This window comes from Amphiprion ocellaris, chromosome 11, assembly GCF_022539595.1.
Source record: "Amphiprion ocellaris isolate individual 3 ecotype Okinawa chromosome 11, ASM2253959v1, whole genome shotgun sequence".
Classification (NCBI taxonomy): domain Eukaryota; kingdom Metazoa; phylum Chordata; class Actinopteri; family Pomacentridae; genus Amphiprion; species Amphiprion ocellaris.
The window spans coordinates 5747172-5765276 of NC_072776.1; the positions used below are offsets into that span (position 1 = coordinate 5747172).

The 18105-nt window shown below is 38.1% G+C and overlaps 1 protein-coding gene across 1 annotated transcript; it reads right to left on the reverse strand.

The window, feature by feature from the left end:
* Positions 1 to 10827: 10827 nt before the first annotated feature.
* On the reverse strand, positions 10828 to 17019 carry ing1 (inhibitor of growth family, member 1). The gene is made up of 4 exons (XM_023267291.3): positions 16882 to 17019; positions 14782 to 14960; positions 12990 to 13138; positions 10828 to 11781 (listed from the first exon to the last, which is right to left on the reverse strand). The coding sequence occupies exons 2-4, from the start codon at positions 14918 to 14920 to the stop codon at positions 11149 to 11151; spliced, it is 921 nt and encodes a 306-aa protein (XP_023123059.1). The 5' UTR covers positions 14921 to 14960; positions 16882 to 17019; the 3' UTR covers positions 10828 to 11148.
* Positions 17020 to 18105: the final 1086 nt, after the last annotated feature.

Here is an 18105-nt window from a genome sequence, read left to right on the forward strand (position 1 = left end):
GATGAAATAATGTAAAGGAGGCCATGAAAAACACTCCAGAAAGGTTTTCTTTGAAAAAAAAATCATCATGAATTTTGCCACAAAAAAAACGCCTTACTATACTATGTCGAAAAAAAATGCGATTTTTCAAACATGTCGTAAAAACGTGCCATATGATGAAATAATGTAAAGCAGGCTGTGAAAAACACTCCAGAAAGGTTTTCTTTGAAAAAAAAACATCATGAATTTTGGCGCAAAAAAAACGCCATAGTATACTATGTCGAAAAATGTGATTTTTCAACATGTTGTGAAAACATGCCATATGATGAAATGATGTAAAATAGGCCATGAAAAACATTCCAGAAAGGTTTTCTTTGAAAATAAAATCATCATGAATTTTGCCACAAAAAAAACGCCATAGTATACTATATCGAAAAAAAATGCGATTTTTCGACATGTTGTAAAAACGTGCCATATGATGAAATAATGTAAAGGAGGCCAATGTTCCCTCTAATTTTTCATGAGTCTGAGCAAACACACAAACTCCCTGAGCGTCCCTTGGACCACTGTGAGCAACATCAGACATGTGCACTGTGGTCACACCAGCATCGCATCCATTCAAGTTACAGGGTTCATTAAAAGAATCAAATTACACCATTTACATTTCTGTTAAAGCACTTTGTCAACAGGAGCCAGTTGAAGGCTGCAGTGATTTTAGTGACACTCCAATGTATAAGAGTGTAGTTATTGAATATCTGTCTCTCTTTACTGTTGCAGCGGTTTTGCAAATTGCAGACGGACCCTGTTCACTCAAACAACTTTTTTAAAAATCTAAATCTTATCTTAACACAGTTAATGTATTAACTTAATTTTGTGTGTTTGCATGTAGTTATTGATTTATTTAGTACTGTTAACATATCAGAGTTGAGTGAATTTTTCTTAAGATAGGCAAAGGCCATTTATTGATTACATATAGGCTATTAAATGTTTATTAAAAACTAAAAAGCATTTTAAAAAAAACAACTTAGGCATTTACTGAGTCACTAAAATACTGTAGAGTACAGACCACATCAGCATGATTATAAGCATCCTCTGGTAAATTAACAACCAGATACTGATGTCTCTCACCATATGGACTTCAGGAGATGACTGGGGGATGATAAACTGTGACCTACTGGTTGGGTTCTCTCTGTTCTCATGTTTCTTACATGTTTGTCCCCTGACAGCCGGGTCCTAATGTTTTTTGAGCAACACACCATACTATGACGTTTTTACAATGAGGGTTCTACTATGAAGCCAGTTTGACATGTTCAGGCGTTCTTTGTGTGAAAACTCAGAGATTTCAGGTATCAGAAGATGGTTTTCAACTTTTTTTGTTAACTTTCTGCTTCAACTTTAAATTAAATTTCCTTCACTAACCCAGCCCTCTGGACTTCCAGGAAGCTGTGTTCCTATTGGCTGTCCAGATGGCTGATTGATGTTATCAGGAACACCTGAGCAGCTCAGTGTCTTCCTTCTTTATTTAGCTGCAGACAAACATTTCCTCTGCTTCTGTTCACCGTTGAACTGGGTTTGGCTCCATTGCTTTAGTTTGTTCTTTAGACGTTGGCTTGCAGCTTCCAGCAGTAAAATAGACTTTAATGTGTTTCTTGGTGTGTTTTAGGGCTTTGTACTGGATAGTTGTCTTGGTAAAGGAGGTTCTTTATCCACAGTTAGCACATGGTGCTAATGTGTGCAGTGATTAGTGGATTTGATGCAGCTGAGTTGTGTCTTTATCTTGGCTGTAGTGAGTCTTTAGAGGTTTTTGGTCAGACACATTCTGTATTCTTGTAGTGAACCAACGTTGGTTGTCCAGAAGGTAAGAGTTCCTGTCCTGATTCTCTGTTCTCAGAGGTTCTCTGGTAGGCTGCAGGAGACTTTAGCGTTTGGGTTGTGCTAGTTTGGTTTTTGTATGGTTTCATTTGGACGACTATCTTGAGGCCCCTCCATGTGGTTTAGTGAGGTTTTCTGGAACAGTTCTACAAAGCAACCTGCAGAAGAGACTTTGAGAGTTTTTAGGAAGTTCTAGAGAGCAGACTTTAGAGCAGCAGAAACATCTGTCAGCAGTTTGAGCAGGAGAAGGTGAGCTTCAGAGTAGAAATGAGACGGAAACCTTCTTGACCCCTGTGGTGAGGTCCTGTACCAAGAGTTTGAGCAGGTTGTGAAGAGTCTGTAGTTCTTTGGTCTGAAAGCACAAGAAGAGTCGACTCATTAAAGGAGAAAACAGGAGATATTGTTGGTTCTTCTGTCACTCTGCAGTTTCCTTAGACTGAATATCAAGTTTATGTTTTAAATGATTTCCCATGTGAGCCCAAGAAGACTTCAATAAACTCCCTCCATCCCCTGGACACAAAATATTTTATTACAATGTTAAATCTGTTTTTTTGTTTGTTTTTGAGTTTTAATCATAGTGTTAGCATAGTTTTTTCTCTTTGCTTGTTTAGTTTTGTAATCTGTGTGAAAGGTGCTAAACAAATAAAGTTGAATTGATAAACTGAATAATTGACTAACTCATGATTGTGACAACAGAAGTATTTTCGTTGTGATTTAAGGGTTTGTTTCATTTTTCAGGTTGGGGTTAAAATCTTGACAGAAAAAAAGATCAAAGAAATAAACTACACTTAAAAAAGCAATTGAATCAAAGGAAAAATACATTTAATATAATAAAACTTTCAAAAAGAAAATTAAACATTAAATACAATTAAATTATATTAGACAAAATATTTAATTAGATAATTAAACGGAAGATACAAAGCATGTAATTATGAAATTAAACAAATTTTTCAACAAAAATATTAAACATTAAAGATGAAATATTTTAGATAATTAAACATTTAAAAAATACAATTAAACAAGAATATTACACATTTAGAAAAATACAAAACATTTAATTAGATTATTAAACTTTTAAAAGTCAAGACATTTAATTAAAAAATGAAATGTTTAATTAGAAAATTAAATCTTAAAGACAATAAATCTTTAAATGGGAATTAACCAGAAAATACAATGAAGCATTAAAAAAGAAAATTAACCATTAAAAGGTGGTAAAACATTTAAAAAGAAAAACCTTAACAAAGATTTAATCGCAAAATTAAACATTGGGAAAGAAAAGGAAATTTTTCAAACAAGCCGATAAAACATTTGAAAAAACAACAATTAAACATTAAAAAGACAAAACATTTCGAAATCAGATCAGACATTAGAACAGAATAAAAGGTGAGAAAAGAGTAAAACTAAACATTTAAGAAGAATCAAACTAAAGACAAAACATTTGAAAAGACACCAGTTAAACTTTAGAAGATCAAATTAAACAGAAGAAATAAAATGATCAAAAGAGCAAAAACAGATAAAGTCTCAAAGTGTTTTCTAGTCTGAAATGAAAACATCAAGTTGTTTCTTCAAACATTTCTTCTTTCTATGTTCTTGGTTTGATTGTGGACAGATTTACTAAGAACTCATTTCAGAAAACTGCTTTCCAGATAAAGTCTACTAGTAGTTGAAGGCATTGATCAAACTAATGTTACCTTCTGATCTCCACAAACTTTACTGTTCAGTGAAGAGAATCAAAGTTTGTTGAGGATTTCTAAAAAACCCACAGGTGAAGGTCTGAGAAGAACTCAGATGGATGGTCTAAATGTGAAATCAAGACTCATGGTCACAAGTTTTAAGGCTTCTGTTAACTAGAAAGTTCAAACTAACAGAGAAGTACTGAGAAAGTTTTAAAACTTCAGTCCTCAGACTGTCTGAAGGTTCAAACTAACAGAGACGTACTGAGAAACTTTTAAGATTTCAGTCCTCAGACTGTCGAAAGGTTCAAACTAACAGAGAACTACTCAGGAACTTAGAAGATACCAGTCCTTGGACTGTCTGGATGTTAAATCTAACAGAGATCTACTGTGGGACTTAGAAAATTTCAGCCCTCAGACTGTGTGAAAGCTCAGGTCCTGAGGACTCGGGAGGTGTGGAGGCTTTGGAAAGTCTTGGAACTGAGGGTTCCACCCTCCAGCACAAAGGCTGAAGTCCAACCTCCTGAGAAAAACGGTCGAGTCGAGACTCAAGTTAAAAAAAACTCGAAAATGGCAAAAAAATAGATGATAAATGCGCAAAAACCAGAAGAATTAGTATCTGAGCGAGTAGCTCAGGGGGATAAGAAGAGGACTACCAACTGGAAGGTAGCTGGTTCAAGACCCGCCACCGGCATGTTTATTTCTTTGTCTTTGTCAGGACTTTGATAAAATTTAAGAAGGGACTGGTCTTGAACCAGCGACCTGCAGCTCCACAGGCAAATCCTTAACTCACTGAGCTACAGATCAGATAAAAAGAAATAATTTCGTCGTCCCTTTGTCATCGTAGTTTCCAAGTGACCTCACGGGCAGAGCCAAGGCGGAGTCTGGGTGGAGTCAGGGCGGAGAGTAGGCAGGGAGGTGGGTGGCGGCCTCACCCCTCTACTCCCCCACCGCCCACCACACGTTCCCCCGCCCGACGAGTTCTTCGAGTCTCGATGAGTTCCTCGAGTCTCCACAGGTTTTCCCAGGTTTCTTGAGTTTCCACGAGGTCGGAGGCAGAACAAGTCATGAAGAGGTGTTGAAGTCGGCCAGGCAGAGTGACTTTTTACAGCGACTAGAAGGAAGACCACTAGAAGAGCAGGTCTTTAACCACCATCCATAAAATCCATGGAGTCGGCTCCAGAGAAATGAAGGGAGGTCAACTTTTATCAACCTCCATCCCGATGTTCAACTCTTTATCTTTACTTTGACATTTTTAGCACCACAAATCTTTAGTATCACACTTTATTATCCTTTATTAGGACTTTCATGGAATCCACCGTGGGACTGTAGTATTTAAAACTGTTCCTTCTATCTGACCTCATGTTTATTAGTTTTAGTGGAGAAAGTTTGAATTGTCAATTAGTCTCTTAAAAACTAAATAATAAATTGTATTAGTCAAGAGGTTTAAATTTCTTACTTTGTCATATTTTAAATATGACAAAAAAATATAAAAATAAAGCATCTTGAGACAATTTGACCTGTAATTGGCATTGTATAAATAAAATTTAATTAAAATTGTATGTATCTTGTAATGTTGGAGTAATTCAGCCATATATGTTGGAAAACACATTTTCTTTGTCCATTAATCTGTTGATCGTTTTCTCCACTAATTCATTTCTTGTTTTGGTTTATAAAATGTCAAACCCAAATTTATTCAGTTTACTGTTATAAAAACCAAAAAGATTTACATTCATGATGCAGGAATCAGGCAGTTTTTCACTTTTTATCTTAGTTTAGTCAGAAAGATAGTTGATAATGTGTGAATTGTTGCAGCTTGTGAGTCGTAGAAGGTTTTAATCTTTGGGGCCGAGTGTCAAAAAAAATGTAGAAACCAACATCAACAAAACACAACAAAGGGAAATCCAACTTTTGCATGACAATGTCTAATTAAAGGACATTTATTTCCAACGTAAATGTGTGATATTCATCCTCTGGAGCTTTCTCTTCACATCGTCTTCCACCTGGACTGGTTTGGTTGGGAGCATGGGCAACAAACATTTGAAAAACTGCACTTTAACATCAATGAATGACACTGAAGTTTAATCTCTACATAAATGAGACTGAGTATGGATGTGCTGCTCTGTCATTAACTCCTAAGTTTAGGGAAAGTTAAAACAAAAGAGTTCAGATAAGACTTGAGAATGAGCTTATTTTGGAAAAAAAAACTCAGACTTTCTGAGCTTTAGCACCTCCAGCAATTTAACAACAAGCAACTCAAGAGATCCAGAAGTTGGCGAGAGTTAGCTTTAGCTGAGCCAAAGAACATGTGGGACGCTAACCTAGCAAACATTTCAGACTTTTCTCTGTGAATTCTTGGAAATAATTTACTATTTAATGACAGAGCTACACATCTTAACTCAGTCTCATTAATACAGACTCTAATTCAGTGTCATCCATTCATATTAAAGTGCAGTTACCCAAAATGTTTGTTGCATGAGCTCCAACAAAACCTGTCCAGGTCGAAGGCCACTTTGACAAACAGGAAGTGGAAGATTCCAAGCAGATTTATAGAAGGGGGAACCGGACTGTACTAAGTGTGGTCGAGTATAGAGGGGTGTTTTGTGGGTTTTTAAGGCTGATAATGATTATTAGTGAGACATTTGGAGTAGATATTCATTTACAGTAAATGAAAGTATTTAAAATCTTGGGAGTTAAACTTAGAAGAACACAAACTCTAACAGAAAACTTTGTTGATACGTTTTTGTTTTGTTTACAGATGTTAAGTTAAAGGAGTTTTATTGGTGACGTATAACCAATCAAATCACTCCAGAACACAGAGCGACCACAGGTAGATAAAGGTTCAGAGCCAAAGTAGCACCATTTTTAAATGTATTTATTACCGTAAATCAGTAAAAAATAAAATACTGATAATCAGTAAATCAGTCAGCCCACAATTACTACAATTCTACAATGTATGTCTCTTTCCTTTGACTTGTTATTTGTACAATTTACAATGTATATGATGCCGTTTTTTCATACCAAAGGCTATACTATGATGTTTTCTAAGAGACATACGATGCTACTCTGGTTGTTCTGGCTCTGGGCTGCTGCACTCCTCCTCTGTTGTTTTCTGGATTGTACTCAGCTGCATGCCTTCGTCCACCCGGCCTCCATTGACTCGTTCCGCCTGCCATCTCTGGAGCTGAAGCTGGATTGGAACAGACCAAAGTACAGTCCAATCACGATGCCAGCTGCCTCTCAAAAGGCTCCTTCATCTGGCAGGTGGCGGCACTTCTTCTGAGGGGAAGCTGAGCTGGTCCAGCAGAACTTTGGAGATGTGTTCCAGTGGTTGGTGGATGTGTGGGGAGATAGAGAGGAACCTTTGAATTGTTCAGAAAGAAAAACAGGGAACCCATTGGTAGTTTTAGTTTAGGGTGCTACTGCAGTGTGTTTTTGGGTTTTAAGAGGTGAACAGGAAGAGTTTTTTTTTTCTTATTGATTATCTTTGTTCCTAGTTGGAATGCCCATCAGTGTCAACATGAAGTTCACTTTTAGTTCTGTTGATTTATTTTTATTTTACTAACACCCATTTGTTTTTAACCCCCTCACATGTTGTGTTGTTGTAAACTTACTCTTTCAAATAAATTCTCGTCTAACCCTCTGGAAACCAGCGTTTGGACTGTTTTTGTGTTGCTCCTCACCTACTGACAGCTGTGGACTAAAGGCTATACTCTGACGTTTTTAGAGCGACATGCTATACTATGATGTTTGTTGGGCGACACGCTATACTATAGGCTTTTTTTAATTGACATATTACTGACTTTTTTTTTTTTTTTTTAAGCAACATAAGAATTCGAACAGTTTTAAAAGTTATTATACTTTTACTTGTGCAATGAAATTATTATTCTATGGCATTTTTTAGATCACATATTATACTCTGATGTTTTCTTGAATTACATACTATTTTGACAATATACTGCACTATGACATTTTTTGAACCACATCATACATGACAATTTTAGGCAACATCCTATCATTTTGCGCTTTTTGAACCACATAATAATCTATGTTTTGTTTTTTTTTTCTTGCCATCATGCTGTACTATGAACTACAGGCCATACTATGTTATTCTTGAGTAAAGTATACTATACTTTGACATTTTCTGAATTACATCCTATACTATGGCGTTATACACAGAGTGCTTTGGTTACATGTTGATTTATAATCTAGATTTTTTTCTGTTTTGCTTTTTGACAGGATTACCACAGACCTGACCGTGAACACCGTCGACACCCACCTCAGGGAGACGCTGTCTAAGATCTCAAGGCTGCTTGGTTGTGGTCTTTCTGGCACGTACTCTTCCAAGATGAGCCGGGAAGTTTAACACTGATGGAATGACACCAGGTCTAAGCCAACAAACTTCCAATTCCTCCTCAACCCATAGTCTCTGGGAAACCTACATGGAGTAAGAAAAGTAGAGAAGTAATTAAGTCTGTACACAACATATTAAAAAGAAATCATGCTAATAATTTAAGTACAAAGAACAGAATTCGCCAATATACTGGAGACCAGAGCTATTTAATTTGATAAGTATAACCTTGTTTAGTAACATTTCAATTATTTGAGAGCAGTCCTAAAGAACTGCCTGTAATCCCAATCATAAAATGGGTTTGGAGAAAGAATGATGGTAATCTGGATATATATGAGTTAGGCTTTATAACTACTATTGGTTGTATTGGTGGTAGTAATAGTAATGTGACTACTACTAGTAGTACTACTTGTGACTACTGCTGCTGATACTGGCACTGCTACTACAACTTGTAATACTATTACAAATGCTGATACTACTTCTACAACTCAAACAGCTGTTTATACTACTACTGCTGCTTGTAATTTTAGTATTACTACTACTGCTTGTACAACTATACTACAGCTACTATTAATCGTCTGGTATTTGGTTGTCAAGCTGCTAGCTCGCCTTAGCATTTTGCTAGTGGCTAATTAGTTAGCTCTCTCAACCCCCTTTTCGACCGGGGTGGAGCCCGTTCGGAGTTGGAGCCGGCGCCCGACTTGGCGCCGGTTTTTTGTGTTTCGACCACCGCAGCTGCGGTTCCGGGCTCCAAAAACTGGGGCCGTTTCGGGCACCAACTCGTTGCTGGGCCAGAGGTGGCCAGAGTTGAGAGCCGAGCACGTCACGGGCAGAGGGCGGGGTGACATCTAAAAAGATAAACATAGATATGATCATCAACTTATTGCGCGTGTTTAACCGCTAAGTAATCAATGCAAGCGCAGTCGAAGCTAAGTAGCTAAGCTAACGCTAGCACGTTTACTGTTAAGTATCCAAACGTCTTTGATAATTACCTTTCTTCTCAAACGTGATCGCCGGGCATTGGAACGGCGACGCCGATGAGTAACCCCTAACAGAAGGTTTTGCTGTTCAGCGATGGCGAGACACACTAGCAAAGCCATGAACACCACTCCAATGAAGTCCTCAATTGTTGTTGTGTGGGTTTCCGTACGGCGTGAACGCTGTTGAACGGCTACGTACGCAGTATGTACACACGTTTTGTGGTGGCGCAATGACGCAGCTCCAACTTTGCTCCTTGAGTGGAAACACAAACCCGTTCTGGGGCGGCACGAGATTTGAACCAAAAAAGCACTGGCTCTCAACTTTGAACCAACCTAGCACCTGGTGCTCTTTGGTCGAAAAGGGGCTATAGACTGGAAGCTCTCAACAAGATTTCATAATGAAAAAAGAGCCAAAAACTATTCTTACCTATGAAAACTCATTCCAAGTTTCCTTGTCTCAATCGTACGACGCAGTGTGTAACTGTATGCAGCACAGTGAGACAGCATACTTCTTGTTTCCGTTTTCACGCCGTCTATATCAACGGAATGCACTGAAACTTTGCCCCCACTAGCTTAGCCTCGCTGTAGCACGCAGCTCAAAGGGGGCGTGTCCTATCTACTCATTCATATCTATGAGAACAACTGTGGCTGCACATAAGGACGTCTGACGATGATTAGCTGCGTAAATACCATTATATACAGTCTATGGTAAATACGTATGTGAATCGCATCATTGGCTGCAGCAGCCAGTCACCGGTCACTCACTGACTCACATTGAAACATAGCACAGAATGAATTGTTACGTGTTTATTCTATTTACAATTTAGGTAGGATTTTTTTTTTGTGCGCAGCGCAGATTTTCTGTGCGCGGAGACCGTGTCTCACGCGCGCAGCTTAGAGGGAACAGTGTTTAGTAGCATTTTAAAAAATAAAATACAATAGTGGGACTAGTTGAAAATGATGCCATTTGTTCTATAGATTGTCTTACTGTCCACCCTTAATTACTTACTACAAAAGACCTCTTTGTAAATCGATTAAGATGTAAGTGATGAAGGATAAAATCCAGTCTACATTATGTAAAAATGCATTTTCAAGTTCAATGAATGCTTATGAGCTTCTGCAGTCTTAGTTAAAGCCCAATGTTGCCCCACGTGTCACTATTTCTCCACTGCAGCCCAGCAAGCAAACACTGTCTGCTGAAATACAGAATTTCACACCGAAAGACTTCACAAAAATGAGAAAATTGAATTGTGTAACTCTTCTGCTGGAACTTTAAAGGTCAGTCCAGAGCGAGGACTTTGGATTTTGTACCACATTACAAACACTGACCTCACTTTAGCAAAGGACCTCAACATGGCCAGCATTATCAGGGTTCTGCAGCGATCAATAACCTTTCCAATGTTCACATGACCATGTCAATGATGTATGTAGTAAGATACACCTGAATAAACATGACCCTGTCCTGTCGAAATTGTATAATGGACCAAAGACGTGTCCACGGCATGTACAATAGTTTCTTCTAAAATGCAGTTGGTCATATTTAATATTTGTCGTCATGTCAGACCTCATCCATCAGTGATGATGCAAATGATGCTTAACAGGCACCAGAAATTGTTTCTCTCTACACTAATAAACAGTAACAAATCAGCCAGATCCATTCATTCCTATGAGAACGTCTGCAATCTCTGACATGTTTGCAACACTCTGCTTTATATTTTTTTTTTAGTTTTCAGTCTCAAATTTCCCTCGAGTATTTTGAAAACTTTCAACTTTTGCAGTGGATTATAGAGAGACTGGACTGTGTGTGACAGGAAGTTGGATAAATTAATTAGCTAACAGGCTATTTAGTTGTTTGTGTAGAAAGTCAGTTGTATGATTGCAAAAGAAGCTAGTTGAACACTAGCTGTGTAACACAAACCAAGCACACTAACTCTGGCAAGTGTTTATGTTGGTACAGATTATAAAACTCCTCTTAGTTTAGAAATGTTTTATTTGTTAATTGAGCATATAGAAATGAGCGGATAACGTTGCATGCATGATGAGAACAAAGAGGGATTAAGTGCACAACAGCTGGTTAAAAACATGCACATGGTCCTGGTTCTGTACTACGTCTATTCTTTGCAAATACTCCAGCAGAAGGGGACGATCTTGTTTCTCAGCTATGCAGCTGTTACAAAAATAACTATTTACAGGATCCCTCTCATGAATTCAGTATTCAGTGTTAACTGTAAATGGAAACTGAAATGGATAAAATTCCATTTTTACACAACATTGTTCGTTTGGCTGGGCAGAGCTACCTGTTGTAGGCCCGCTCCTTCTTGGCCCTCTCTAAGGCCTTGTCCATGGTCTTCTCATTTTCACCTCTACACTTAGGGCAGTACCACTTGCCTTTGGGCTTATGATGAAGGCCAACACAGGAGAAATGAAACCACTCAATGGGACATTCATCGTTATCGCAGCCGATCATCTCGCCGTAAGACACCTGCTCACACAGGCAGTACGTCGGCTCATCTGGATCGATTGGCAGATCTGGAGGAGACACTTCTCTCTCCGACTTTCCTTTCGATCGTTTCTTCTTCTTGGAAGACGTCTTAGCTCTCTTTTCCCGTGACGCTCCCATTCCCACTTCTTCAGCGTGATCCAGACCTCCGTAACTTTCACGGTTTTCCCCGTTTTTCTGGCGTCTCGAGCGTTTCCCTCCAGCCTTGTCTCCTCCACCTGAGCCTGGGGTGACCTCGTCACGCTTCTTGTCGTGGTGGCCTGGTTTTCCTGGAGTGACGGTAGCCGACGATGAGGACATCAAGGATGCTGCAGTGGTTGTTACTGACGTTGCCGTGGGAACGTGACTTTCTGGGACTTCTTGTGATGAAAGGAGAAGTTCAGAATGCCAGTCGATTTGTCGTGTTCGGTTCTCAACCAGTTCCACCTAAAACATCGAACATCCACAGTTTACTACAAAGGCCTGTCTGCTTTTCTCAGGAATACATGTAGATAAAAAAAAGGGTCCTCATATAAATGTGATTTTTTAAAAGTATTAATATTAAAACTAAAACTTCTTTGGAAATGTAAGATGTATTTATTTATTTTAAACATACATTTGGATTCCTTGCTTAACTTACTTAAAAACCATGCTTCTTGTTCATCGAACGGTTTAGGCTTTGCTGACATCTAGAGGTCTGTCAACACAGCTTTACAAAGGGATAACTCCATTTTATTATTTTGCACATACCAAATGGACTAAAATGCTCATAGCAGCTGAACCTACTGTCTGACTCCTGGTCAGCCAGACTGATCTGAATCTCCTGCTCTCTTTCCCCTGTTTCCTGTCCATTTCTACTGCATCATCAAAATAAATACAAATTCTTCAAAAAAATCTTTTAAAAAACAAATAATTGAGGTGAATGTTTATATGGGCTGCACAGTGGCGTAGTGGTTAGCACTTTCGCCTTGCAACGAGAAGATCCCTGGTTCACGTCCCGGCTTTCCCGGGATCTTTCTGCATGGAGTTTGCATGTTCTCCCTGTGCATGCATGGGTTCTCTCCGGGTACTCCGGCTTCCTCCCACAGTCCAAAAATATGCTGAGGTTAATTGATCATTCTAAATTGCCCGTAGGTGTGAATGTGAGAGTGATTGTTTGTCTCTGTATGTAGCCCTGTGACAGACTGGTGACCTGTCTAGGGTGTCCCCTGCCTTCACCTGAGTCAGCTGGGATAGACTCCAGCCCCCCCCATGACCCTAGTGAGGATTAAGCGGTGTATAGATAATGGATGGATGGATGGATGTTTATATTTAAATTGTTGCCAAGACTATGTACAGTTAATATCTGTTACAAACAAACTGATTCAACTTTGACATACTGAACATATGTCAAACACTAAGGTTAAATATGGTGTTGTTTCTGGCAACCATCTCGTGTACATCTATGATAAGCTCATAGAGTGTTTACTGCTGGAGTACTGCAAAGTGTTTTCTCAAGCCGATTTCAATGAAATGCACAGATGAAACCCATCACACCGTATGAAACACTTGTTTCGATTTACTCAAGGTAGATATTCTGTCACAAATCTTAGAAGAAAGCACTAATCTACCCTCATCAGCTCCACTGGAGCAGCTGGAAGGCGTTCTTTACGTACCATTTGACCAGCAATCTGGATCTTTTCATCTCCTAGTTCTTGGCTGCGGATAAGTGCCCTCTGAATGGATAACTGAAGCTTGCGCCTCTGAAGTGAGTCAGATTCACGGCGATACCGTTCATAGGCGTCGTCAAGCTCCTTCAGAACATCTGCCAGAAAAGAAATCAGGAGAAAATTAGAAAACGGAAATTTTAAATATGCTTCAAAAGGGACAGACAAAATAATATGGTACAGCTTGTAGCATATTATTTGTGACTGTGGTTTCAATGCTTCCTTCTGAAACTCTGGTGAATAATGAGGGGAGAGCGCAACAGGGGGTGAGGTACAACCTCTGTCGACTATAAACTACTGTATATCTGCCAAGTGCAGCGTAAAAATAATTGTGGCATCATGCAGACTTTATATGTTACTGTTATGTAACAGTTCTAGGTTTAATAGGTTTAATAGGTACACTCAGAAATAACTAAAACTAATATATGAGCCAACAAATCCCATCTTAATATTGGTTAAAAAATGTTCATGCTGAAGATTGCAGTTTGTAATGCAGTTTTCACACATCTGTACTGAGTGAATTTAAACTGAGATGTTTATACAAATTCAGTCTACCTCCATTGATTTGAATTTCCCTTGGGATTAATAAAGTATCTATCTATCTATCTATCTATCTATCTATCTATCTTACAAGTAAAAGTGTATAAAATATGACCAAAATGACAGTAATTTCTTTTTTTTTTTCCAGGTATGATGAGTTGAGAACAATTTCTCATTTACAATGATGACCTGGCAAGAGGCCCCAGCAGGAAGAAAGATAACAAATAAACAATGCATATACAAAAAAGGATGCACAGGTGTTTAAACAGAGATTAAAAACATTCTACATTAATGCTAGCACTTCAGTGAAAACAGTCAGCATGTGCAGAGGTCAGTTAGGGTCTGCTGCAGCTTCTGCTTAAACATGTAAAGTGATGGAAGAGACGACAGTTTTTGAGATTCTTGGAGGGAATTGAAAGGGTCAGAGGGAGGATTTATTGCAGGGCTCTTGTAATTAAATGGATTTATTTTAGCTAAATAGTGGTCATGATTACTTGTAAGTTAGCCTGCATTATTGTGTTGAGGCTGAAGTTTTTGGAATGTTAGCAAACATGCATCTGGAATCAAATCTGCCAATTCAGACTGTTGTCAATAAATATGAATGCATCCTGCATGTATACCATATGGATACTACAAGACATGAGAATCACTTGGAGTTGGTTATGAGATGGCTGAGAAAACAAAGTGGTAGCTGTTACAACAGATTTACAGAGACAGCTTACGAGTAATAGGTGTACATGTGACAATGTAATCATAAATTGTAGCTACATAGCTAAAATGTTTGGTTCATCTTTGGTTGGTGAATAGTTTTTTGGTTTTTATTAGATGCTATGTGCTATTGTCGGTTATATATTCATGTATCAAGTAGGTTTAACGTACATATTTGTTCACCTGTAACATACAAAATAAAGCACAAAAAAGCAAGCAGGCTATTAGTTTACTTTTTGACGACTTAATAAAGCCTGTAGGCTGTATTCCAAATAATTTCTGAATAAAACCGTTTTCCAATTACAGTTTATTTCAATGAGTTTTTAAAAAGGAAACAATATCTACAGTTTCTGCTTAAGACATTATCAAGGAATAGCTTTGCAAAGTAATAATAAAGTATGTTTTCTATTGCAGTATGCTTTTTGACTGAGGTAAACTGATGTGAAGGACATATGTAAACATCAGTGTAATCCACACTGTCTGTCTTATTTACCTTGATACTTGGCATCAATCTCCTTCATGAGGGACACGCTCCTCTGCAAGTCGAAGGGAAGCGACTCCACCAGATCTAAATACTCCTCGACATAATTCACAACAACGTGACCTGGGTCACCGTTGGTCGGGTTCAACATTGTGGATCCGTCTTTACCGAGGGCAGTCCTCAACCTGCACCTGTTAACAACAAATCACCATTAACATCTTCAGTGCGGCTGTAAAGATACACTACTCCAGCAGCATTCAATGCTAAGGCTTGCAAATAACCATGCCATCCATTGACAACTACAATTTCTATGCAACATAAGTTTTTAATTAATAAAAGGGTCAATATATAATTGCAGGACTTTTGTAACATAGTTGACAGGTATTACAGTTGACATTTACAGAAAGATTCTTCTAAAATATTGTATATATAATTGAGTAAATTTGAAACTGAACATTATTTATAAAGATATTGTAGTAAACCTGTTGACATGCCATAAATCCACACTTGACTCACACACTACTTTAACACAAAAACACCTAAAATTATCACAAACAGTCTAAAAACGGCCACAAAAATGCACAAAATGACCACAAAACACCTAAAATCACCACAAACAGACTGAAAACAGCCACAGAAAGGCACAAAATGCCCACAAAAAGGCACAAAAGGCCCACAAAACGGACTGAAAATGACCAAAAAGAGAAACAAAATGACCAAGTTATGTGGTCTGGAATTAACACACATCTTCAAGAGGTGTTTTTGTGATGGCTAACTTAGCTGAAAGTGATTTCTCGAACATATATACAAATTGTTATTTTACATATAAAATTTGATATACTGCCAAAAAAGAAACATCTGTCATGATTATCTCAACTTAATCAAAAGGACACAATAAAAACTATTTTTGAATAAGCTCATTTTATTATTGTTGAGCTAATTAGAAGGTGGTGGTTATTAAATTCGGACAGTTATTTAGTTGACATTTTAGTGATATCAAGTCATTTTGTATTAATATGTGATATTTTCCATAGTAAATAAATATGGAATTTGTAAAAACATGATCATAATGAACATAAAAAAGTATGCAAGATATATCCCATGGACTTCAAAAGTCCCTAAATTATATATTGACCCATGTACATGCATATTATTACACCCATTTAGTGGTGGTTTTCCCAGTATGTCTCATCTGAGATCAGTTCGGAAAAACAGTGTGTAATGTGAAAGGGGGAGGGGGCTGCTGGTCTGTAGTCAGCCATCCTGAAATTGCTACGTGTACTATGACTCTGCCAACAGACTGGTAATTCTGGTTGTTAACTCTTCGTGACAGGTAACCAATCTCAAGAAGCATATTGGACCGATAATTAAGTAAATAAAGTTTAAAGTGGACATCAGGACGTGCAGCGAGCTCTTCTCCACACCAACGGAGAAAACAACATAACGTTAGCTAGTAATGTTGGCTAACTACCGTCCCCGGAGAAGTCTATTGTTGGTGGAGATGTGGCTGAATCACAAACGGACATGCTAACCCGAAACCAACAACAAATTCGCTGCTACGATTGAACATTTCCACCAACAACAGCTGCAATGCTTCGTCCGACATTAGCCGATGTTAACTGCAGCTAGCGTTCCCTGCTGAGGGAGTTTACGTTAACGTAAAGTAACGTTAACCAACTTTTCCTTCTTTGCAAGTTTGAGATTGGCCGTTTACTCCACACACCCCGCATTGAAGTGTGATAGTAATGTGTGACTTTAACTGCCTTTTGTCGGTGTCTGACAGTCTAGAGGTTTATGAAAACGACATCTTAATGTGACAAACGCCGAGATTATTCAACACAAACCGCGACTACATTCACCCACAATGTTACGTTAAACACATCCTCAATATTTTATGTAACAATCTTGCATAAACAAAGCGCACAGGTCTGACTCATTTTGTACACTTTGAGTGGCCTCATCACATTTTCTTCAATGTAACTGTTAGCTAAATTAGCTTGTTAGCTTAAAACGTTACTAAACGAACCGCGGCATTTCCCACTACGAAGCAAACACCGGAGAACATGCTACATGTATGTAGCTGGTATGTGAGCGTTTAGCAGGAGAACATACCTGTGGCTGATACTATTTTTCTTTAGATGGCCTTTAACACTCCGTGATGCTGATGTCGGTCTTGTTGCTAACCATGGACTATGTTGCTAACGCTGCTGTGTGTGACTACAGTGTGGCACACAAGTGGCTAATGTTAGCTGACTAAATATTTTTAGCTGTGCGCATGTGCGGGTGTAGTAACCACAGTTACAGGCTCCATGAATCACACACTCTGGACTCCTTTGCTGCAATAGTATGTCTGCAGACCCGAAGGCTGCACTCACAGGGCTTAGAGCATTTTTTTAAAGACAGCTATCACAATAGGTGATCACTAAAGTGCACAAGTTATGATTTAAGATAATCCTTTATTTCTCCCCACGCCACCAGAAATTCACACCGTTACAGCAAGCTTATTTAGCAATAAACATAGTAATAGTAATAAAATAATAATAAAAATAGTAATAATATTAACAATATGTACAGGGATGAGAAATGAAAAATGAATAAGTGCAGTATTGGCACATTGTAAACAACACAATCTAAAGTGGCTTGTAAAAATGAGTTTAAACAAGTGCAAAGATGCAGCAGTGCAAGAATTGCTGTGCAAATTTTATGGTTTGGGATGATATGAGTCCAGTATATACAAGCATGGTGGTGCTGATGTTATAAAGTCTTGCAGCAGATGGGATGAAGGACCTACGATAGCGCTCCTTCTTGCAGGGTGGATAATGCACAACTTAAGGTTTCAAAGGATGATTCACTCAAAGTATACTTAGAGTTTAAGAGGTTTATTCAAGGAGTACTCCATTTTTATTTTGGCCGCAGTAAGTTTGTCTACAGAGGCTGCACTTTCAGGATCACACTGAGTATTACTTCATACTTCTTACCCAAGATTTTAAAGGTTTAATTCACCCAAATAGTACTTATTAAATATCATAACTTGGTTGCTAAGACTTGCATTTGGACAAATCGTGTAATTATCAGGTAAAATAATAACAGAATGATCTGTAATGGCCTTTGTGGTGTCTAGATCTCAAACAGCAGTCTGAAAGGTTGGAAAGACGCAATACACATGGACAACTCTGGAAGCAGATATATATTTATTTATACAATAATAGGAGATTAAAAATAAAAGCTAAACACACAAAGTAAATTTGAGTTAATTAGCTCTATGACTCTGAACTCATTACCTAATGAGAGAGACACACAGAGACAGACATCATAGCACCGATATATCCCATAAAC